Source organism: Macrotis lagotis, chromosome 3 (genome assembly GCF_037893015.1).
Source record: "Macrotis lagotis isolate mMagLag1 chromosome 3, bilby.v1.9.chrom.fasta, whole genome shotgun sequence".
Classification (NCBI taxonomy): Eukaryota; Metazoa; Chordata; class Mammalia; order Peramelemorphia; family Peramelidae; genus Macrotis; species Macrotis lagotis.
In genome coordinates this window covers 283,531,318-283,543,607 of record NC_133660.1, presented here as the reverse complement: position 1 = coordinate 283,543,607, position 12,290 = coordinate 283,531,318, and the positions used below count along the sequence as shown (strand labels likewise).

General features: G+C 36.9%; 1 protein-coding gene across 1 annotated transcript in view; it reads right to left on the bottom strand.

Annotated features, from left to right (window-relative positions):
• LOC141519400 (solute carrier family 22 member 20-like) overlaps positions 1-8,589 on the bottom strand; it is a 34,810-nt gene extending 26,221 nt beyond the window's left edge. The window contains 1 exon segment of the mRNA XM_074231650.1: positions 8,320-8,589. Coding sequence (XP_074087751.1) covers positions 8,320-8,589 — 270 coding nt within the window.
• Between the last annotated feature and the right edge of the window lie 3,701 nt (positions 8,590-12,290).

The window sequence follows — 12,290 nt, the reverse complement described above, 5'->3', positions numbered from 1 at the left end:
TTTGTAGAATTGTCTTTTTTCAATTCATTGGCCAGTGTTGAGATTTTTTACTTTTCTTTCTTTTTTCTTTTTTTTTTTTTTTTGCAAGGCAATGGGGTTAAGTGGCCTGCCCAAGGCCACACAACTAGGTAATTACTCAGTGTCAGGTCACATTTGAATTCAGGTCCTCCTGACTCCAGGGCCACTGTGCCACCTAACCTGATTTTTAACTTTTTAATTATATTTTAAATATATGAAATAAAATAAACATTTCCATAACAGTACTATAGAAAGATGATTGCACATGAAACTAGAAATCCTCTATACGCAATTTGCTATTTCTTTTTTCTTTTTGCAAGGCAAATGGGGTGACTTGTCCATGGTCTCACAGCTAGGTGATTATTAAGTATTTGAGGTCAGATTTGAACTCAGGTACTCCTGACTCCAGAGTTGGTGCCCTATCCACATCTACCTGCCCCCTGCTATTCCTTTCAATACAAATTATTAGGAAATTTTTTTTCCTCTCCCTGTTGTCCAAGAGATGGTTATCATTAGACAGAAATAGGCAAATAAGCCCAAATTTATTCTATACGTACCACTATTCATCAATTCTTTCTCTGGATGCAGATAGCACATTTTTCATGTGTCCTTTATAGTTAATTCGAATATATATAAGTCAAAATAATTCATTTGCTCAGTCATTCTAAAAGCGATATTGCTTTTATTGCATACCATGGTCTCGTGGTTCTGTTCATTTCACTCTTCATTATACCATGCAAGTCTTTCCATGTTTTTCTAAAGTCATTGAACTCATCGTTTCTTATAAAATAGTAGTATTCCATCACAATCATATATTAGATTTTGTTCAACCATTCTCAAACTAATAGGTATCCCTGCAATTTCCAGTTCTTTCCCCTCTTCAAAAAGAATTGGTATAAACATTTTAGAATACATAGGTTCTTTCCCTTTTTTCCCCTAGGGAAGTATGTTGAAGGTTTGAGACAATTAGTTCATAAAGAGACAGGTTTGGATTAACCGTGTTGACACAGCCTCACATTGCTGAAATGCCAGTTTTGCCATGAGTTGCTACTTTGTCACTGGATATCACATATTGTCACTTTGTCTGGTGTTACTGGGCCACCAAGGAGAGAAGATACTCAAGGGTCAAGGCCCCCAGAGTATCCAGACCATCAACAAAAGTCCTGTTTTCTATCAAGTCAGGTGCAGGAGTGAGATGATTCTGGAAAAGGCAAGCAAGAAGTATGTCTTTGCAGAATATATACCTCATTAAATTAAATATAATGCGCAAGTCATGTTTCCATTACATGCTTCGTGTGCTTTTGAAATTGAAAGACAACAACTACTATTATCTTTGGGAAAAGACTGAGTGATGGAATTGCTGGGTCAAAGGGTAAAATTGGTTTACTACCCATTTGGCATAATTCTAGATGGCTTTCCCAAATGGTTGGATCAGTTCACAATTCCACCTACAATGAATTAGTGTCCCTTTTTTTCCACATCACCTCCAACATTTGTGACTTTCCCCTTCTATTTTAGCCAACCTGATAGTGTAAAATGATATCTAAATATTGTTTTAATTTGCATTTCTCTAACCAATAGTGATTTATTTTTTTTTAATTTTTTACCAATAGTGATTTAGAGCATTTGTCATGATTATAAATCCCTTTGATTTCTTCTTGGTAAAAACAGACTGTTCATATTCCTTGACCTTTTATCAATTGGGCAATGACTCACATTCTTGTAGATTTGACAAAGCTCTTTAAATATTTTTTAAAATGTGATCTTTATCTGATAAACTATTTATAAAATGTTTTCCCAATTTTCTTTGTCTTACTGATATTGACTATATTGGTTGTATTTGTACAAAATATTTTTAATTTGATATAATCAAAATTATCCATTTTACATCAATTCTGACTCTTATTTATTCATAAATTTTTCTCCTGTAAGAAATAATTAATTTGAACCTCTATTCCAATTAACATCAGTCAGTTTCGTATGAATCTATCTTACTCATTTCCCATGGGTTCATTTGGCACCATTATACTTATGGTTACCAGAGCTATATAGTCATTGCTCTTCTCTCTCCTGAGTTCTTGTCTTCTATCACCAATTACCCATTGGACATCTGGTTATTGGTTCAAGACTTATGCTTAGGGAATCATTTTTTTGAGAACATACTCATTGAGACATGATGAATTCTCATTTTGTACCATATACAGTTTAGTTTGTAAAATATTGTGAGCATTGTGGGTGTGGTTACAAAGAATTTTGTAAAATTATTGAACCATCAATTTAGAGCTGGAAGGGACCTTAGAGACTATGTTGTTCAGTTACCTCATTTTGCTGATGAGGAAATGGAAGCTTAGATCAGTTAAGAGACTTGCCAAATGTTTACAGGGTCTGAACAGAATTTGAACTCAGGTCTACTTGCTTCCAAACCCCAAGTTCAATACTTGATTATAAGTTCTGTATAAGATCACTTGTCTAATCATAGGAAGGCCCTCCACCATTTTTCCCCTTGTCTTGGTGACCAAGCCCAGTGTGAAAGAAGTAACTCAATTATAAGAAATTCTGTCCCCCCACCATATGTTCTTTGAGCATATCTTTCACTATCTCCTCCTGCCCAACTTAAGGAGGAGCCCATTAATCTTATGACCACCTAGTCAGAGGAGATAGTCATTGTTTCACCCAACTTGTGATCCTGCTAACAGATCATTTTTGATTATCTTAGCTTATGTGTCTTATGTCAACCAATTAAATACTTTATTTTGCCATACCTCTTTTGTATTTTGGGGTATCAAACTCTATAAATACAAGATTCTGAAAGGAGGAATCTTAGATCATGAGGAAGATCTGAGGTCCACTTCATAAGTTTCATTGGTTCAGAACTCTGCCTCATTCTCTTTTACTGAATATGGTGTAATGTTAATTCCCTACATTAATGGCAACCTAGAAGGGATTACAATGCTTGGACAACTGAAATTAAGTGAAGTTTAATGATACTACTGCAATTTAAATCAATTGTTTAAGTTAGAAACACAGTAAAATTTTTGTTTAAATTAAATGGTTAGTGTAAATAAGTTCAAATTGTATAAATAAGGCCATGGTAAGTTAAGGAAAGAAATATTGAAGGAAGAATTAAACAAGAGTATAAAAATATATATAGGAAAAAATTAAGTGCATGCACATTAATAGAGGGTACTCAGATTAGAAAAGATCAAATCAAAATGAGCATATGGTTTTCAATATATAAAATATTGTAATTTTGAGAGAGAAAAGCAGAACTTGCAAATTATTTAAAAATAATATAGACTTGGGGTGGCCAGGTGGTACAGTGGATAGAGCACCGGCCATGGAGTCAGGAGTACCTGAGTTCAAATCCGGCCTCAGACACTTAATAATTCCCTAGCTGTGTGGCCTTGGGCAAGCCACTTAACCCCATTGCCTTGCAAAAACTAAAAAAAAAAAAATAGACTTAATTTTGAGTGGTTTGAAAGATAGAGAAAAAGTTGTTTCTTGATCCCTCCAGAAATGTATAATTTCTATCAGATAGTTTTCCAATGGTAAAATTCATCTTACATTCCTGTATCATAGTTGAGTGTTGACTGATCCCTTTGACCATTGCCAAAATAGCTGAATGAATGCCTTTAACTTTGAGTAGTTAGATGATTTATTCTCATAAGACAACTTTTTTTTTATTTAAACTTCATAGTTCTTTCTCTGGATACAGATAGTATTCTCCATTGCAGATTCCCTAAAATTGTTCCTGATTATTGTACTGATGGAATGAATAAGTCCATTAAGCTTGATTATCACCCCATATTGCAGTTAGGGTATACCATGTTCTTCGGGTTCTGCTTATCTCGCTCAGCATCAGAAGACTGTTCCTTCTCCAAATCATCCTGTTTCCTAAAATCTGTGTCTATAGTGAGGAACTTGTGCTGAGAGAGTTGTTTTGTGGGTCTGTTTGCCTATTACTTACAAAAAGATCATGTGATTATAACTAATTTCATTGTCCAAAAGTCCTTATAGAAATTGATATGAAGTGTGCTTTTATAATCATCAAATAACCTTAAAGCGGTATACCAGAGGGTGTGTTGCAAGGAAAAATTAGAGAAGTTGAAAATGAGCTAAATAGTAGAGAGAATTGAAACTTGTTTGCACTGATACAGGATAGATTTGGGATTTGAAAGTAAAGGTTATGAAAAGGCAACTTCAGAGAGGGTCTTAATCAGTTTTGTTCGTGTGTTTTTTGTTTTTTGCAAGGCAATGGAGGCGTTAAGTGACTTGCCCAAGTTCACACAGCTAGGGAATTATTATGTGTCTGAGGCCGGATTTGAATTCAGGTTCTCCTGACTCCAGGGCCAGTGCTCTATCCACTGCACCACTTAGCTTCCCTAAGAGGGTAATAATCTTGTTGAAATAGAAAAATTTTTAGTGCAATGCTTCTTTGAAATCTGACGCATATCTTCCTTCCCTAATCTATATAAGACTACAAAATGCTTTATAAAATGTTTGCTAATTACTTGTTGAATAGAGAAATTTTTATCTCTTTGTTCTGATTTAAATAATCTAAATAATCATGCTAAAGGACTAGTTATTTATACATTTTTAAAGAATTCGTCTCAGTAACTCAAAGAACAAAAGCAATAATAGGAAGGTGGGAAGTCATCGTGTAATTTTTTAATATAAGCCAATTAAAAATAATGAAACTTTGTGTCAAATGAAGTTTAGTTTTTGACATTAGTAATCATAAATCTAAAATAACTAGGTTGACAATATTGTGATGGTAGCAAATTAGAAAATCTAATCATCCTGGTATGAAAGAGGAATAATACATATTTACTGCTACCTCCTAGGATTGTCGGGAGAAAAATATAGCTATGAAATGCTTAATAAAGTGCCTGATCTGTGTTATAGATGAGCAGTGTAGTGTTCAGTCCTTGTAGGAATAATTGAACAAAATGTTATTCCATTTACAATGTACTTTTTTTCTAATTGGCATGAAATGTTAACAAATTGAGAAATTATAGACTAAAACTATTAAAGTATTGCTGAAACTATTATTAAGTAACTTTCAAAACATAGGAAAAGATTGGCATGTAGTAGGTACTGCACAGACTATAATGACTAGCCTGGAAGAGCCAGGGATAATAAGATAAATGACTTAATGTTGGGAGAAAAGCATAGTGAAATCCTAGTGGGAGATCTTTGTAAGTTTCCTTGGGATAAGCTCTACTGACAGGATATTGTGAACCTCTGCAGCACTGCCATTTGATACCACCTGTTCCTGAACCTGCAATGACTGGTATCTCAAATCTTCCTTTTCAGTCTCCTATTTTGACTTTTGCTCCATCACCAATAGTAAGGACAGATAATTCCTTTGTTTATTGAACCCAGCCGATTCCTTTTTTTCCCTCCACTACCTATGACATCCAGATCTATTTGTGTTGTCTGCAGGGATGTTGCCTTTTATCTCCAAAACTTCTTGAATTATTTTCATAATTTCAAAAGATTTGCAGAACCTACATATAGGGTAGACAATGTTTGCATTGCTATGGTCTCCTAATTTAGATAATTTGTTGGGGCATGATTTGCTTAGGATGTACTCTTCCCACATGGTTCTTGGTCAATGAGTCACTACAAACATTTCTTATATACTTAGTAAATTTTGAGTTAATATTTAATGAAATGGAACATAATTAGTATGTTACAAGTTGTGCCCTTTATCCCTCTTCTCTAATATCACCTTTGTGATTCATTAAGAGGATTACCCCCATTCTGGTTTTATGTCACCCTTGGAGAACTCAATCATCTATATATTTCAGAAATGAAGCCTTTGTCAGAGATTTGCTGTAAATTTTTTGGCATGTTTTTTTTTCTTTTTTTCTTTTTTAGGTTTTTGCAAAGCAAATGAGGTTAAGTGGTTTGCCCAAGGCCACATATCTAGGTAATTATTAAGTGCCTGAGGTCGGATTTGAACTCAGGTCCTCCTGACTCCAGGGCCAGTGCTCTATCCACTGTGCCACCAAGCCACCCCTGGCATGTTATTCTTTAAGACTATACTAAGACCAGGGACTGAGGTAGTCACAGTAGATATGACTTTCAACTGGGCTCTATCTTTTTTTTTTACCTCAAGAACCATTTGTTTTTTTCTTCATGGCTGCATCATCACACATCAAATATTATTTAATCGGGAAGTAGTTTTGGATTAAAAGATAAAAGAAACCTCTTACACGTCAACCTCTTGAGTCACTAGAACTTTCCAACCTCCCAGGCCAATGGCGGAACTTATTTGCTTACAAATTCATTCACATGCATGAAGAAATAGAACAACAGGATCTCTGAGTAGGCAGCAAGTCCAGAAGGCCAACTAGTCTCTCAAAAGTAGGGAAAGAAACCCTTCTCAAATAGCTCTAGAAAATGTTCCTCCAGTGTCGCATACTTGGTGAAATGTAACCACATAGATGAAATACTATACTCGGCCTTGAAATAATACTTTGTAATATATACTACAGGATATACAAGTCTTTCTGAATTGAGAGATGCCTGAGTATCTCTGCATCATAGACTTCCATTCAATCTCCATAGTTAATCTGAGGATGACCTGACTCTTCTTATAATCTCACAGTAAGGTGATTCACTTTCCAATTCCAGTCTAGGACCTGGTTCAAGCTGACCTGTCCCTGGCAAGAGAAGCAATTAGACTCCTGGTCCCCAGCTTTTAGCTCCTTAAGAATCATTCTTATTGGTCCCCTATATATGTTTTACTGCTCTTTGGTTCATGGGTTGGAGCATAAGGCACCTATTTCCCCCCAAATAAAATCACATGTGAAAGTTCAAGTGAATGAAAGATACTCCTAGCACAAGCAGGCTATACGGTAGCTTAGATCATGTATAGCATTTGATCATGAGGATTTCTATTTTGGACAAATTCTGTCAATGGACAGAGATGAACTCAGTGTTGACCTAGAAAAGAAGCAGGTTGAATTGTCTTTGAGAATTTTCTGATGCTTTTCCCAGCTCTGATCTTCTCCCTGCTCCATGTTTTATTGGGGGGAGGACAATAGGGTTGAAATATAGTGAGTATACTGTATAAACAACCAAAAGCCATAATTATCTATTAGTATTCTACTGAGGGCAAGAGTCCAGGAAGGCCCCCAGCCTTTTGGGTGACTCACTTAGAGGGGTCTTTAGAGGAACTTCACAGCAAGACATATACTAGAGGCACAACACTGATGTGAGAGGGTGTTGGAGGCCAGTGACTTGAGTGGATGGGTTGGGATCCATTCTGTTTGGCATAATACCTACCTTTTGAGTTCATAGAGCCACCGGTATTGATGATTTAGCCTTCCATCTCAATTAAATGTTTGGTTTCTCTTTCAGGTCAGAAATTAAATATCTTGTACATTTTTCTGTTAAGCTCCAAGGACCCACTGAATTACTGTGTGAGCAGGTGACTTAAAAGAAACTGTGACATGTATCACAGTCTGGCTGTGATTAGAGTAGGGTAAGTCTTTGAGTCAGGAATACCCAGTCTAATACAAACCTGGTAACACATCTTGCTTCTATAACCCCAGCCAAGTCACTCAATATCTCAGGGCCTCTAAGACAACTCTAAGACCATAAGTGATTGTTGGTCTGCATAGATAGAGGAATTATCTTCACTCTGAGTTACGTATACTGAGGCTATCCCAGATTTGATCAGACCAGATGAAAGGTTCTCCCCTCAAACTCTTCCTCACCTTACCTCTTTGATCCTCAGTTTCCTAATCTATCAAATGGCAATAATATCCCTATCACTATTTCACAGACTTGTTCTGAATTTCAAATAAGATCATGTCTGTAGAGTGCTGTAGACATGATAGTTATTAAGGTCCATGACTATGTTCCTAATCAGGATAATCCAGATCCTAATAGGATGTAGATCTCATCAGGCTTAATACAAAACATCCAAAAGACCTCATGGCTAGTTAGGAGAGGAATAGTCCTTTCCCACAGGTTCGCAATGCAGCCAGACTCATTTAGATTTGGTAAAGAGAGTCCCTCTCACTAGGAAGTGAATGTAAACCAAAAGCAACTTGCCCAATGACTTTTGAGTTCTTTATTCTGATTTTCCTGGGTCAGAGTTCACTTTAGAAAAAGAAAACTGGGATTTTGATGTGTTTTATATCATTAAAAGACAAATAGAAAAGAGAAGAATTTAACCAACCTGCTGCTCACTTATACTGGACTTTCTACTGGCCTCAGTAACAATAGAGGAGGACACTTGTCATAGACCCATCCATCCAGGCAGTCTTCAGAGTCCAGCCTTGCCTGCTCTGTGGCATTTCGATTCAGGGGCTGCCATTGGGGGTCAGTGAACCGGAGGCACATTTCTGGCTTCCTGCTCTTGTCCATGGGAATGTATACTTTCAGAAAGTCCCTGTCATCTCCCAGGAAAGAATACTCATTACTTGTCTGGTTTTTGAGCCGGCAATGGTGCTCTGGTACCATTGCAGAGAAGTTCCGTAGTAAAACTTGACAGATAAATAGCATCCCAGGAATGAGCATCAGTGCAGTCTGTAGGATCTGGAAATTCCCCATTCCCCCAATGGTTCCAAGTAACTCTGAGCATCCCATCCTGCCTCTTCCTAGTGTTGAACAGCAGTGGTTTCCTTTCCCACAGTGTTTAGATTTGGTCTTTTGGACTGACTGCTTCCCAGTTCTAATTAGATTTCAGTCAATATCCCTTGGCCATTTGGCATGAAAGGGAATTGCATTTCTTTTATCCAATATCATCGGGGAAGGTGGAACATTGGTGCATTTTACACATGCACCTCAACTGAATTTTTAAATCATTTAAAAATTATTGCTCTCCTTTCTACTTACAGTAGCATTTGTTCCAGCTATTTTCTCTCTCCATCACCATTTGAAATAGCCACCATTTCTAAGAAAGAAGAAAAAAGAAAGCAGGATTGCAGAAGGAAAGTAGTTTAGCAAATCAACCCACACATCAACTTAATCTGGCAGTATGTACAATATCCTATACCCATAATCCTTCCCTTGTGTAAAGCAGAAGCAAATTCTCTTACCTTGTCTTTTAAAAAACAATAAATATTGCATAGGAGCTAGAAGTTTTTGGAGTATAAATGGGTTGTTAGTTCTATTTACTTTATGACAGTCTTTTTGTAAATTGTCGTTCCTCGTGTTTAGTTTCCCATATTCTCCACATTTTCTCTTTCCCATATATACCCACAAAAAAAGACATTTAGATTCATATGTCCATATAACACTCATATATGCATATATACATAGGCATATCCATGAATTCTAATTACATTTACCTTGCTTTTCCTGTTTGCTAGTTAATAAATTCAAGAAAGAACTTTGATTATCATCTATCTCATATTCTTTTGACTTTCTATTTCCATAATTTTTTTAAATGTTTCAATAATCCTCATTTCTACCTTTTTCCCTTGGCAAATCTATCACTTTTCTGGATTCAGAATATGTTTTGTTTTAATGCAGAATACATAATAATATCACATTACTTTCATGTGGCAGATAAGAGGCAGTAGTCCTCAAGTCAGGAAGATCTGAGTTCAAATGCAGTCTCAGTCTAGCAGATATGTGACTCTGGGCAAGCCATGTGCCCTGTCTGCCTTAGTTTAATAAATGCTTAAGAAATGTTTATTGACTGAATGGTCTTGTCATTTCTCATGTCAGCCTCAGAGTTGGAAATACCTGAATTTGAGTGCAGTCTCTGACCTTTAAAGGCTGGAAGAATTATCCCCAGGTAACTCTTTTTTTTTTTTTTGCAGGGCAGTGGGGTTAAGTGGCTTGCCCAAGGCCACGCAGCTAGGTAATTATTAAGTGTCTGAGGCTGGATTTGAACCCAGGTACTCCTGACTCCAGGGCTGGTGCTCTATCCACTGTGCCACCTAGCTGCCCCCTCCAGGTAACTTTCTAAGATTTTAATTTGTAGAGAAGATGCTGACCTACAACAGTGGAGAGAATTTTCTCACCTGGGAATTACCAGCTAATGGTGCTTCATTGTTCTTCTATCCCAGCTTCTCAGGGAGCTCACACTCTAATCCCCCCCCCCCCCAAAGCTTCATGTAGAAGATGTTAGAGCTTGCATTCTTTATAAGGAAGAAAAATACTTCCAATTTTGTAAGGGGGTACCAGATCTGTACATTAGAATATCACTCTGACAAATGAATGAAGAAGCAGATGGCACTTGAACCAGGGAAGAGAATTGCAATAGCCCAGGTGGGATGAGATGCTACCTTGAAGCAGGGTATAGACAATGTCAGAGAAGAGGTGGGAAGGCAACTCAATGGGCCATGGTAAGAAATTGTATGTGTTCTGAATTGAGGAGGCAATCACAGCTGGAGAAATAGTGAGGAACTGAGCATGACACTATGGTTGCACCAGTTCAGGATAACTGAGGATATGATGATACCCTAGAGAGTAGGAAAGTTAAAAGGGGTGGAGGTTTGGGGAAAAAGACAAAAAAAGTTTTCTTTTAGATGGGACACTTAGAGGGTATCCAATCTGAGATATCTAGAAGCCAGTTAAAAATGAACAAGATTAGGGCTGGAGTAGTTGAAATGAGATGATAATTCAATTAAGAGGGGCTATTAAGATCCCCAACTGAAGTAATACAGAAAGTGAATGAAAAGAGAACTCAGGATAGAGCCTTGGAATATACCCATTTGCTGGCATGATGTGGATGATGCCGCATTAAATAATATTGAAGAGTGGTAAGATGGCATGAAGAGATAGGAATATCAGGGAGAAGAGGTTGATAGTGTCAAAGGCTGCAAAAATTTAGGGATGAGGATTGAGAAAATTCTATGTGATCTGGCAATTTAAGAGACCTTGAGTAAATTTAGAGAGAGCAGCTGCAGTGAAAGGATGAAGTCAGAAGCCAAACGGTTGAGGGGAAAAAAAGGAAGTAAATGAAGGCACATCTTCTAAATGGTCTTCTTAGGTAGTGAACCAGGAAAGGGTGATATTATTGCATGATCCCTTGCAGGAATAGATGGATCAGTAAGTGAGGCTGTTTTGACAAAAAGTGAAACCTGGGCATGTTTGCGGGCAGGAGTAAAGCAGCCAATAGACAATGAGAGATTGAAAAGAAGTAAGAGTGAAAATGAGAGAGGGTGAAATCTGCTAGAGAAGATGGAATGAAATGAGATCACTAATACATGAGGGGAGCTTTACCTTGGTAAGGAGAAAGGTCACCTATTTCTTGTGAAAATGGATTAGAAGCATATCAGTGATGATAAGAGGGAGAACAAGTGAATCTACAAGTGACTTCCATTTTTTTTAAGTGAACCATGAGGGAAGGTAAACTGGGAGGGAGAGGAGGATCTGTGGAAGATTTGCGGAAGGATAGAAAAGTGTGGAAAAATCTCTGTGTTGCATGGGATTGTTTGTGTAAAATTAGTTTTTCATCACAGGGAAGGGCCAGGTTAGATTATATGATATGAAATTTTCTTTGGCCTAATCACTATGATTTCATGACTTTTACTACTCTGTTAAGCTGCAATGAGGAGAGTAGAAATGATAGGAGTCATCCCATTCTTAGAGTCAATTGAATGGTGCAGGAGATAGAGTGCTGGACCTGGAGTCAAGAAAAACTGAGTCCAAATCCAACTTCAAATATGTGCTAGCTGGGTAGTCCTGGGCCAATCATTTAATCTCACTTTTCTTCATTTCTTTCATCTGTAAAATGAGGAAAATAAAAGCACTTACTCCCAATGCCATTATGAGGATAGAATGATATAATTGCAAAATGCTCAGCACAGTACAAGCTATGTAAATGTTAATCATTGGCAATTATTGTATTTTTCTGAAAATAAGACCAGATTTTATATTAATTTTTGCTCCAAAAGACACATTAGGGCTTATTTGGGGGGGGATGTCACATTATTTTTTTTCCATGTACAGAAATCTACGTTTATTCATTTATTTATGTACAAAAAAATCTATACTAATTCAAATACAGTCATGTCATCTTCCAGAATGTTGTCATAACTCTCCAAACTTGAATTCTGGCTTGAATTTCTTGCTATTCCATTTCCTGAAGAACCATTGACTCCAATCTTTCATGTGGAGCAATAAAACTCCCCTTACATGAGCCATGTAGCCTACTGGCAGTCCATTGGTAAAAAACTGTCACTGATTTTGTCCCATGAATTCTTCATCCGAATCAGAACCTCTTCTAGGCTAGACTTTACAAAGTTTCTACACTGGTTTCTCTCCATTCTATTTTCAATGTAGTCATTGATTTCCAA